The sequence below is a fragment of the Saccopteryx leptura genome, unplaced genomic scaffold (genome assembly GCF_036850995.1).
Source record: "Saccopteryx leptura isolate mSacLep1 unplaced genomic scaffold, mSacLep1_pri_phased_curated manual_scaffold_18, whole genome shotgun sequence".
NCBI classification, from domain to species: Eukaryota; Metazoa; Chordata; class Mammalia; order Chiroptera; family Emballonuridae; genus Saccopteryx; species Saccopteryx leptura.
The window spans coordinates 1437064-1449375 of record NW_027095700.1 but is presented as its reverse complement, the minus strand read 5'-3'; the positions used below and the strand labels follow the sequence as shown (position 1 = coordinate 1449375).

General features: G+C 54.0%; 1 protein-coding gene across 4 annotated transcripts in view; it reads left to right on the top strand.

Moving 5' to 3' along the window:
- LOC136386871 (F-box-like/WD repeat-containing protein TBL1X) overlaps positions 1-12312 on the top strand; it is a 145053-nt gene that overhangs the window by 123983 nt on the left and 8758 nt on the right. For all 4 annotated transcript variants that reach the window (XM_066357997.1, XM_066357995.1, XM_066357994.1 and 1 more), the window contains 8 exons: positions 1219-1364; positions 4047-4305; positions 5443-5575; positions 6074-6215; positions 6992-7055; positions 7177-7274; positions 9756-9816; positions 11690-11811. In XM_066357997.1, the coding sequence (XP_066214094.1) occupies positions 4104-4305; positions 5443-5575; positions 6074-6215; positions 6992-7055; positions 7177-7274; positions 9756-9816; positions 11690-11811 (822 nt within the window). In that variant the 5' untranslated portion in view covers positions 1219-1364; positions 4047-4103. The remainder of the gene's footprint in view (positions 1-1218; positions 1365-4046; positions 4306-5442; positions 5576-6073; positions 6216-6991; positions 7056-7176; positions 7275-9755; positions 9817-11689; positions 11812-12312) is intronic.

Below are 12312 nucleotides of genomic sequence, written 5' to 3'. Positions count from 1 at the left end.
GAGCCAGGGGCAATGAGAACATGCCCACAGGAAAGACAGCTTACGAGTGGGGTTCCCAGGACCCCACGGGGGAGGGGCTGGCAAAGAGGGCGTGGAAGCACGCCCCGCTGGTAATGCTGACAGAGGCTGAGAGGGTCCGGCCTTGTGGCAGAAGCGTATTTCGCGCCTGCAGGCCGGGGCTTAGAAGGGGCACCCATTGTGCCCCTCAGGAGCCCTGGGCCCCAGCCCATGTGAGGCCAGGGAGCTGGACACAGGGGTTCCATGATACTCACATGGCCCCCAGACCCCTGTCAGGCCCCCCCCCCCCCACAATGGGTTACAGGGATTGCAAGCTCCCATGCACCCATGGCTGCCCCAGGACCAATGCGGGTACTAAGCTGCACCGGGCTGGGTTACCTGTCTGCAGAGGGCTCCTGCCATGGCCTAGACCTCCAGCTGTGGGAGGCCCCTAGCTCTCTCCACGAGGAAGGTCGTTACAGGTCCCGAATCGCCCGCAGTCCCTGATGGGCCCCCAGCAGCTCCTGCTTCCCTGCCTGGCCAGTTGCTCCCTTCTAGACACAGGCATTGTGTGCACTTGCCGTAGCCGTCCCCTCTCTCCTGCCAGGGTTTCCCCCGCACTGTACTACCATGCACCTGGTGACTGGCTGGGCATTGCCCTTACCAGTAGCTAGCTGTGGAGGCCATCGGTGACTGTGAGGGACAGAAAAGGGAGAGCCAGCCTCTCCCAGCCAAGGGAGAACTCCCAGCTTTTTGGCAAAATGAGGCTCGGCCACAATGACCAGCCCAGAATACTGTATAGCCTCTTTTTCTTAGGATTCTTGGCTGTGTCAGTCACTCAGCGGGCACCTGCCAGCCCCTGTTCTCAGCTGAGGCCCTGTGTGCACCGCAGCCAGACCTGGGCACCTAGAGACTTGAGTGCCTAGCTTCTGGATGGAGTGGGGGTGGGGGGACCCAGGAGAAAGCCAGCCATCGGCTTGTGGTTGCAGAAAAGGGAGCAGGCTCTGTGCTGTTTAGCTACGAATAGTGCTGAGCCGACTCTACCCTCCAAGGCGTTTTTCCATCCTGTGCACGCCCCTGTTCCCACTCACGTCACCCCTGCCCTGTATGCAGCTGGGCATCCTTGTTGGCTGAGATGAGCGATGCCACCACCACCACTCGGGCCCCGTGGGCATGGTGTCCACCTGCAGCCTCCCGCCTGTCCTCCCTGTCTCACCGCAGGCTTTTCCCACTCGGCCTTCACATTCGGCATCGAGAGCCACATCAGCCAGTCGAACATCAACGGGACGCTGGTGCCGCCTGCCGCGCTCATCTCCATCCTGCAGAAGGGGCTGCAGTATGTGGAGGCCGAGATCAGCATCAACGAGGTACGTGCACCCCTCCCCCAGGCAGAGCAGAGACTCAGCCTCTCACTGCCCCCCATGTCCCAGGGACCTGCAGGGCCAGGCAGACGGGTTCAGTCCTGCACGCCAGGCCTGGGGTCTTGTACAGGGTCAGTAATTTACCAGATGAGGGGTGGGGGTCCTCTGGATTCACAGGGGACAAACTCTGAGTGTTTTACACACAAAGTGTTTTGCACATACAGAGCTGGCCAGCTGCGGACCGATCATCACAGCATCTCACGTGTCCCCACCTCTGAAACCCTACCTGCTTGTTAGCCTCAGCGCGGGTGGTCGCTGTGCACGTGCACACTGACAGGAGAGGGCTCCTCTCTGCTTTCTGCACTGGCCAGTGACACAGGGACCCCGAGAAACCCTGAGACGTGTCCCAGGGGAAGCTGTCTTGTGCATCGGGGGAGGAGAGGGGATAACTGTTGTGCTCGAGAGCATTCCAAGTGACAGGCTGATTGTCATGCTCGTTGTAGAAACAGACAATAGGACCAGAGTTACAAATTAGAAATGGGGTCAATTTGCCTGTGTCCCCTCTCTGTCTGTAGGTTGGGGCTCAGTGGGTTCTTTTTTAAGTTCTGGTTTATAACAGCTCCTGTCACCACTCCCGGTCCACCCCTCCACCCATGCCCTCAGCTTTGCTCTTTGGATCCTCCCGGAAAGGTGCCCAGGACCTCCAGTGACCTTCATGCCACCCTCGGCATCTTCGTCCGAGTCCCTGTTACGTATTCCATGCTTTCTCTCACTGTGACCCAGCACACGGCTGTTCCCTGGGGTTTCCCTGTATCCGATCATGACTCTTTCCACATGGCTGATGCCCTGCATGCTCAGGGCACCACATGTCTGAGTGTCCTGCCCTTGAGTGACCCCTTCCACGGGTCTCACCTGCCTGGAGCCCATCTCCTCAGACCTCCCAGACTTTCCTCTCATCCTGTCTCCTGCCTCCCATTTCCCTCCACTTTCTCTTCAGCTTTATAGTCACAGGAGCAATGGGTCCTGTATTCTGTCACGTGCGTTCCTGTGACATCTCCCAGAAACCTGCATCTTCGTAAGGCACCTGACTTCCTGCCAATTTCTTCCCTGACCACGGCAACCTCCTCTTTTCTTACCTTCATGTCCGGGATTCTTCCACAAAACAAACAAGCGATACAAGGACAGGAGCCACCTCCTCCCAGACTCCCGCCAGCGCTCAGCGCGTGTGAGGCCGCGACTCGGTTTCCCCGCCCCCTGGTTTCTGTCCCTTGCATGTTGCACAGCCTTTGTACCATTCCTGTCTGTGCAGAGGACACTGAGAGACCCTGTCGGCTAGGTTTGCTGCTGTTACGAGTGAGACATGTGCTTTTAGAGTTTAAACTAGGATGCATTTTGATGGCTGTGGACAGTCCCTGCTCTTTGCAAAGGAGTCACCCGTTTGGGGCGTGAATATGTGGTGAAGGCAGGTGACCTGGAGACAGGCATGCTCACCAGTTGGTCAGCGTTAGCCGGAACCAGGGATGAGAGTGGCTCACAGCTGACCTGCTCCTTTTTTACACGTTTTGTGTTACTGTAAGATTGCCTCTCCTTACTCCACATAATTGTGACCAGCTGCCAGTCGGGGTGATGGTTCATTTACTTCCTCTTTAGCTGAGACTTGTGTCTTTTCCTCATTCCTAATTTCTCAAGTAAGGCAGCCAGGATGCATTTTATCCAGTGAGACAGAGAGGTGTCCTTGCAGTCAGCTTTCCATGGTGCAGGTCTCTCTCTCTCTCTCTCTTTCTTCTTCTTCTTCTTCTTCTTCTTCTTCTTCTTCTTCTTCTTCTTCTTCTTCTCTCTCTCTCTCTCTCTCTCTCTCTTCCTCTTCTTCTTCCTCTCTCTCTCTCTCTTCTTCTTCTTCTTCTTCTTCTTCTTCTCTCTCTCTCTCTCTCTCTCTCTCTTGATTCAGGTCTCTCTCTCCCTTTCTTTCTCTCTGATACAGGTCTCTCTTCTTCTTCTTCTTCTTCTTCTTCTTCTTCTTCTTCTTCTCTCTCTCTCTCTCTCTCTCTCTCTGACACAGGTCTCTCTCCCCCTTTCTCTCTCTCTGATACAGGTCTCTCTCTCTCTCTCTCTCTTCTTCTCTCTCTCTCTCTCTCTCCCCCCCCCCCCCTCCTCCCGCACAGAGGGGTAATTACTCCCACATTTGTCCTGGCACCTGAGCAGTTTTTCCAGCCTTGTTACTCTTTTGACATTGGGGGTCAGAACATTCTGTGTGAGGGGTGGTGTCCTGTGCACACTAGGGTGTGAGCAATGTCCCTGGTCTACACCCACCAGGTAGATGTCAGCAGCATCTCCTCTCCCAGTGGTGACAACCAGAGTGGTCTCCAGGCATTGCCCAAGCCCCCTGGCACGGCACAGTGCCCCTCACCCACCAAGGAGTCGTTGGGTCAGGGACAGCACCTTTTCCATGAAATAAGGTGACAGAGCTCTGATGTCTGGGACGCACCAAGTGTGGTGTGGGTCCCACGCTGAGCACAGCCATCACACACCTGTCCCGCAGCAGTGCTCACCCCCACCACTCCCGACCCCCCGGGCAGACGCCCTTGGCATGGCCGTGAGCTCCGTGCCGGCCTCCGCCCCTCTGCCCGGGGTGTGGACGTCCCCTGAGGGGCCGCAAGGCTGACGGCTGCCCCGTGGCTCTCTCCCCAGGACGGCACGGTGTTTGACGGCCGCCCCATAGAGTCCCTGTCCCTCATCGACGCTGTGATGCCCGACGTGGTGCAGACGCGGCAGCAGGCCTTCCGGGAGAAGCTCGCTCAGCAGCAGGCCAGCGCGGCCGCGGCGGCGGCAGCAGCAGCAGCGGCAGCCACGGCGACCACGGCGACCGCGGCAGCTGTTCCCCAGCCCAACCCACCAAAGAACGGAGAGGCCACGGTGAACGGGGAGGAGAACGGAGCCCACGCGATCAGTGAGTGCAGCCTCCCGGGCCTGGGAGGGCTTCTGGTGGTTTCTCACGGCGTCCCAGGGCCAAAGGCTCCACCGGGGTCTGCCTGCGGCACAGTTGTCCCCAGTCGCTGTCGAACATGTGTGTCCCTCCGCCCGAGAGGCTTCCCACCCCAGGCTTCCTCTGAAATCTGAGACACGGCGTTCTTTACTCACACAGCCTCAGGTTTAGGGAGCTGTGCCTCCCTGTGAGGTGGCAGGGACCCACACTGCGTGGTCATCGTCCGGCATACAGTGTTCCCAGTGCAGGACCCAGTCCCCACCCAGCCTTCCTGGTGGAGGGTTTGGGTAAATCCTGGTGCAAGTGAGGAGCTCCCGGTTACCAAGCGGGCACCAGGACAGTGTGTGCCGTCTGACTTGGTCTCAGCTAGTTCCCGGAAGGCAAGTCCTCCTTAGGTGACCACTGGACAGTGTTGGACAGATTGGTCAGAGGGCCAAGCTTTTACCCAGAGCACCTGCCTGCAGCTCCTCTGCTGCTCCTACATGCAGAGACTGCTAAGGATTCTGAGTTCACAAAGTGCGGGTGCGTGCATATGTTTGCATGTGTGTCATGCACAGGAGTGTATGCAGGTGTAGGAGTGTGTGAACACTGTGCACATGTGTCCCAAGGAAACAAGGATGTGTGAATGTGGGGGTGGAGGGTGGAGGGACTTCTGAGAGCGTGGCTCCACCCTTGGGAGCCCTCAAGATCACCAGGTGACCCCTCAGAAGGCTGCATGGGATAAAATGCCTCATCTGCTCAGGTGAACAGGGACCTGGGGGCAGTGCTCAGGAGACACCTGGCTGTTGTCACCTTCGCCCCCTCTCATGCCGTGGCTGTTGGATGTCACCCTGCACCTACATATAAGGAGTAACTGTTGCTATCCCTCTATCAAATTTGAAATAAACATAACACACAGTGTGTGGGGGGGCTGGCAAAGTAGGTCTACAGTTGTTCATACACAACAAATAATGCGACAATAAATAGTAATACAAGAGTAAACTTTCTCACTAGTAAATGTCTTTGGCCCCACCCTGTATTTAAATAAATGAAACGCATTTAAAAATCCTGTTTGTAAGCCCGTGGAGCCCCGGCAATGACGTTTCCCGCTTCCTGTGACAGATAACCACTCGAAACCGATGGAGATAGATGGCGACGTGGAGATCCCGCCCAGCAAGGCCACGGTCCTCCGCGGCCACGAGTCCGAGGTGTTCATTTGTGCCTGGAACCCCGTCAGCGACCTCCTGGCTTCCGGGTGAGGGCGTCAGGCTGGGGGCGCTCCGGGGAGTGGGGGTCCGTGCTCTTGCTCTTGTCTGAGTCCCACCTCGCCGAGCACGTGCTCCATGACCTGCCTGGGGCTTCCTCCCAGGTGTGCTGACCATGGTGTGGGGCACCCACGCACCGTGGCCCTCCCATGGGGCCTCCGATTGTGGTCAAATTGTCGAGAAGTCCTGGTGCCAAGCCGTTTCCTCCCTGGGGTAGGGACTAATGCCGATGTTAAAAATCACTCGGTGCAGCAGAGATGGGGAGGAGAAAACCCAGTGAGGATAAAACACGTAACATGCCTGGGTTTGGGTTTATGGCTGGCCTCTCCCCCCAGGTCACCTGGCGTCACACACCAGAACAGACTGAGCCCTGGGCCACTGTCTGGCCTCTGCCCTGTCGGCTGCAGCCTCGGGTTACAAAGAGGGGAAGGAGAAAGTAAAAACAGCGAGCGAAAGGAATGCTGAGTGCCGTGTGCTTCCCCCTGCAGGTCCGGAGACTCCACGGCTCGGATATGGAACCTCAGTGAGAACAGCAACGGGGCCTCCACCCAGCTCGTGCTGCGGCACTGTATCCGGGAAGGGGGACACGACGTCCCCAGTAACAAAGACGTGACCTCGCTGGACTGGAACGTAAGCATGGGCCTCCTCCCCGACAGCCAACAGTGGAACGCAGGGACTGCCATGGGGGACCCTGGGGTGGCTCGGTCATGGGGGCTTTGTTTCTAAGCGCTCACGGAGTTGTGTCACAGGGTTATGTGTGCGCACATGTGGGACACACCCCTCTTTCTAACTTCTTTTGATTTCTCTCGCTCTTTGGAGTGTTTCTGCCTGTTCCATCATTTCCTCACAAACTCTATTCTCCACGTGGACACATTGTCCAAAGCTCAGAAAAGTCTCTCCAGCCTCATTGTAACTTTTCCTGTGGTATTTCCTTTTTTTTTAAGTGAGAGGAAGGAAGATAGAGAGACAGACTTCCACACGTGCCCCAACCTGAACCCTTGCAGCAACCCCTGTCTGGGGCCGATGCTCAAATCAGCCAAGCTATTTTTAGTGCCTGAAGCTGACACTCAGACCAACCAAGCTATTCTCAGCACCTGAGGCCACACTTGAACCAGTCAAGCCACTGGCTGCGAGCGGGGAAGAGGGAGGGGCGAGAAGGAAGGGAAGAGAAGCAGATGGTTACTTCTCCTGTGTGCCCTGACCAGGAATCGAACCCAGGACTTCCACATGCCAGGCTCACTCTCTTCCACTGATCCAGCTGGCCAGGGCTAGAGTTGATAAGTCTTAACAGGACACTGATTCTTGGTGGAAGATTATTCTAGCCCTGGGATAAGAGGTCGTCTGTGGAGGGTCAGAGCTGCCCCTACTAAGCTGTGTCTCTTGGCCTGTCTCTTTGCTTCCCGCAGAGTGATGGGACTTTGTTGGCGACAGGTTCCTACGACGGTTTTGCAAGAATATGGACGGAAGATGGTAAGTCCAGCCTCCCTGGTGTTGGGGTCCGACGAGCGGGGCTCTGGTGCGGGAACGTGGAGTGGGCCAACCGTGGCTTTGAAGTTCACGTGTTTCTTATTGTCATTTGACTAACCACCAGGTAACCTGGCCAGCACCTTGGGCCAGCACAAAGGTCCCATCTTTGCCTTGAAGTGGAACAAAAAGGGGAACTACATTTTGAGTGCCGGCGTAGACAAAGTGAGTGTTGGCTTAAACGGCATCTTGACTCTCTAGACAACAGGGGTTTTTTGAAATCTAAAGCTTCCTGCTTCCCCGTCATCACCCAGCAGAACCGTGTTGTGCTTGTCGGTTCTCCTGGCTGTGACGTGACCTTACCGTTTGTTGATAGCACGTCATCTCTTGAGTGTGTCACACTGCTCTACGGACCCGTGTGCAAAACTCCCACTGTTTTCTTGGGAGAGCTCTTTCTGTCCTCACCTCCTGTTGTCTCGGGCTGCTTTTATATTCACTTCTCATTTTCTTTTTTTTTCTTTTTTTTTTTTAATTTTAATTTTAATTTTTTGTGATTTTCTGAAGCTGGAAACAGGGAGGCAGACAGACTCCCACATGCGCCCGACCAGGATCCACCCGGCATGCCCACCAGAGGGCAATGCTCTGCCCATCCAGGGTGTCGCTCTGTTGTGACCAGAGCCATTCTAGCACCTGAGGCAGAGGCCATGGAGCCATCCTCAGCTCCCGGGCCATCTTTGCTCCAATGGAGCCTTGGCTGTGGGAGGGGAAGAGAGAGACAGACAGGAAGGAGAGGGGGGGGGGGTGGAGAAGCAGATGGGCGCTTCTCCTGTGTGCCCTGGCCGGGAATCGAACCTGGGACTTCCGTATGCCAGGCCGACGCTCTACCACTGAGCCAACCAGCCAGGGCATCACTTCTCATTTTCTACCTGACCCCACTTTGTCTACCACTGAGCTGTGTGGTCAGGGAACGTGCATGTTTCAAGTTGTGCACTGTCTGCCCTCATTGGTCAACCACAAAAGAAATAATAATAATGTTCTAGAAAAGAATACTTAGGCAGAAATTGTAGTTTACGGCTACGTTGACATTGATCTTCTTCAGTGGGGGCTTGACCCCAAGGGGTGAAAGTATATTTCAGAGTCTTACCAGCTTTTCTGCTCCTTAATGTTTTCCATTGTCTGGGCTATATAATTCAATGTAAACATCAATAAAATTATACAATTACTGATGCAGAACATGAAATTGCACCAGAATTGTGAATTTGTATATTCTTTCTAGTGCCAGATGTGTCCCAGTAAGTAAATTTAAAAGTGTTTGATCCAGACCCTGGCCAGTTGCCTCAGTGGTAGAGCGTCAGCCCGGCATGTGGAAGTCCCGAGTTTGATTTCCGGCCAGGGCACACAAGAGAAGCACCCATCTGCTTCTCTTCCCTTCCTTCTCCCCCTTTTCGCTCTTCCCCTCCCACAGCCAGGGCTCCATTGGAGCAAAGTTGGCCCAGGCGTTGAGGACGGCTCCATGGCCTCTGCCTCAGGCACTAGAATGGCTCTGGTTGCAACGGAGCAACGCCCCAGATGGGCAGAGCATCGCCCCCTGGTGGGCATGCCGGGTGGATCCAGGTTGGGCGCATGTGGGAGTCTGTCTGCCTCCCTGCTTCTCATTTAAGAAAAATACAAAAAAAAAAAAGTGTTCGATCCACCAAACAAATGAATTAAAGATTTTGGTTGGTATGGAGCTAAGCCAGAACGCAGAGAACCAGGTTTCAGAGATACGGCCCCCACACTTTCCTCAGAAAATCTCTACGGTCAACACAGCTTGTAACCGGTTCTTCTTTAAATGACAGCATTAATTGACATCGACCAGGGAGTATACAGGTTCCCAGAATGTGGAAAGTTCCGGTTCATTGAGATGTTAGGTCCAGGGGTGTTCCCTGAGCTGTCTCTGGGCACTTCCCTGTCTCCCCAACATCGTAGGTTCAGAAGATCTCAAGATTTGCTTTGTCTTCCAAGGGGGAAAGGCCATTTTCTCCTTATTTGTGGACCAGTCTGGGGGGCCTCACCCCAGAGTAACATTGTCTGCTGTCCCCAGTTGGGGCAGCGATTGTCAGGGGAGTTTGCAGAAATGGCCATTTCTCCCTCAACTCTTCATTTGCAGAGTGCCAGGAAGACACTTGGATGAGCTCCATTACAGGTTTTTCAGCTTGTAACGGGGTGGTGGGGCGGGGGGTTCCACAGATCAGACAACAAAGAGTACCAGGTATCTCATTGACAGACACATGTTGGTTACATATTGAAACGATAATATTTCGGCCATACTGCAGTGAAACTGTTTGTTCTTTTTTGTTTTTAGAGGGCTTACTAGAACATAAAATTCCCTGTGTGGCTCACATGGTATTTTCCGTGCACAGTGCTAGTTTGAAAGAAATAGGGGTTCACTCCTTTTCCTTATTTAAATTTAACTGTTGATTCATTTGAGAGAGAAGCCATTGATTTGTTGTTCCACTTATTTATAAATTCCTTGTTGATTTCTGTATGTGCCCTGACTGGGGATTGAACTCATGACCTTGTGTATTAGGACAATCCTCTAACCAACTGAGCTACTCGGTACTCGGCCAGGACCTCACTACCTTTTCTTGCACGATAAACGTGTCTACAGAAAGCTTGGTGAGGAGAGTAGTTACTGACGATTTCTTTTTGATTTGCGGAGCGCAGACAACCATAATTTGGGATGCCCACACAGGGGAGGCCAAGCAGCAGTTCCCGTTTCATTCTGGTGAGTCTGGTTCTAGTTTTGTAATTTGGAAACAGTAATTCAGAGTCTGTTATGAAATGTCCTGTCGAGTCATTGTGAATGCTCGGAGGACCATGTCCGTGGACTCTCGCTCAGCGGGTGGAAACCCATTCACTGTGAGCGGTGCTCCAAGGTTTGCAAGGTCCAGTGTCCCCAGCACCTGAACGTTGAAAACACAGCAGGGAAGGAGTCACAGGGCCGGTGTGGCCTTCTCTTTTTTTCCTGCCATTTCATGGCAGCTGTGTTGGGGGTCCCTGAGACCCCACCCAGGCTCAGCTGGTCACTGAAGCCAGCCAAGACGAGGACAGGCACACAGGACAAAATCCAGCATGTCCAGGGGTCTCCACTGCGGCACTGCCCAGGACAGGCCAACGTGGAGGGTCGGCCGACAGGGAAGCTCATTAGAGAGCTGGTGTCCAGGACTGTGATGGGGGTTGGTCCCCTCGGCGCTCCCTGCCTGGCATGTACCCCAATTCCAGGCTCCTAGCCAGAAAGCAGATTACAGTATGTTGTTTGCACAGCTTCAGTTCGGAAGCCGTTCTTACCAGCTAAGGAACGGTGGGAACCTTCTGGCAATCCGAATTCCCAGACGCAGCCCGAGAGAGCTGGATCAGTGCACAGATGCATAACAGCTAACCACGGCCCTTTGTGTACTGAGGTCGCTCCTGCCCCCGTGGGGTTGCAGTGGTCTAGGGACTCTGGTTTTGCAAACTCCCACTGGACACCCCACGCTCTGTGTGACACACGCTGTCATTAGGTGCAGCCTCTTCCCCTAGAGACAGCCGGCCACCCCCACAGTAAGGACTATCAGAAGTAACAGAGAGGCCACAGGCCGTGTCTTCCATGCAGAGAGACGCACAAAATGTGTGGGGTGAGTGTGCACTGTTAGATCACGTGTCCCTGATGTGCATTTGCAAGGGGACAGAGTCGTTGCTGATGGGTAGTTTGGGGTGCCTGAGGGAGGGCAGACCCCAAGGACTTCCCGACATAGCACAGCCCTGTCTCAGCGTCACGTGACGGCTCCAAGCAGGGGCCATGAGTACTCGGGGGACAGACAGACTATGGGCAAGGTCCCAATTCGAGGGACAGAACATTTTCTGTCGCACTGTAATGAGAGCCCCCCACCTGTTAAGAAGTCCCTCCCCGTTGACACTTTCCAGAGCCCCTGCCGAACCAGTCTACAGATTTGGACTTCTGTCTGTCATCTCTGTGACAGACGTCTCTGCCCATCACAGCTGGTAGCCAGTCAGTCTAGTGGGTTTCCCTCATATTTGACGTAAGGGTTGAAACCGTTCCTGCCTTTCTGTTCACAGAGTTTGAGTGACACGTTCTGAGCACGTTACACCAGGCGTGCCGACTCCTGTGACACGGGAATGTGTGTCACGAGGAGAACTCTGGATTCGGGGGCTTTATTTTTCTTTTTAAGAGAATCGCCTGTCCAAGATGAACATCAATAAGGTGCTGCCAAAACTTTTCATCTTAAGCGTTCATTTATAACATCTCTCTGCGGAATACGCTGTTTCCCCGAGCATTGCAAGGCTGCAGGGAAGGGCTTACCGTCCACTGGCCCTGGGAGACCACAGATCGCGTGTTTCTTCCGCGTAGAGAAAGCATGTCACCTGTAGTTTAGCTGTCTGATACTTGGATCCCTGTCCTCTCCCTGGGTCAGAAAGGTCCAGGTTTTATTTTATTTTTCATGTTGTTCAGGACAAGAGGCTGTTTCCCACTGGGAACAGTTGTCCTCCTCGTGTTACTAGATAAGGCTTCTCAACTGTGCTCTGATTTGTTCTAAAGCAGCCAAGCTCTGTGCACAGCTAGCACATGTAGCCGCCCTCCCTCTGTCCCTGCCTCACAGCGCCCGCTCTGGACGTGGACTGGCAGAACAACACCACCTTCGCCTCCTGTAGCACAGACATGTGCATTCACGTCTGCAGACTCAGCTGTGACCGCCCCGTCAAAACCTTCCAAGGACACACAGTAAGTGCAAGTCTCCGTTGTGGGCCTCAAGTTCGTAACAGTGCGCTGGGAGGCCGGAGCCGTCTCCTCTGTGTCTAGGATGAAAAGTGGCGAGGACTACGGACCAGTTCTTTTACAGCCCTTTGCTGCTGCTTGGGAGAAAACACAGACTCGGAGATGAGCCAGATGTTGGGTTTTGGAGAAAAGACTTAATGTAGTTATTAGACAAACATATGAGGACATAAAGGAAAAGATCCTTGTAATGAGTGAGCAGATGGGAAATGTCTGTAGAAAAAGGAAAACTATATTCTTTTTTTATTAATTTTTTTAATCTATTGTTTTGAGTGGGATTCAAGTGTCCCATTCAATATAACACCCCACCCCACCCCAACATGTCCCCATTTCACCCCCACTGCCTTCCTCTCCCTGACTCCCTCCTCTACTTCCCTCTGGGATTTGCTGTCCTGTTATCTCTATCTCTGTGTTATGTATATATAATTTCACTAATTCCCTCTCTGATGG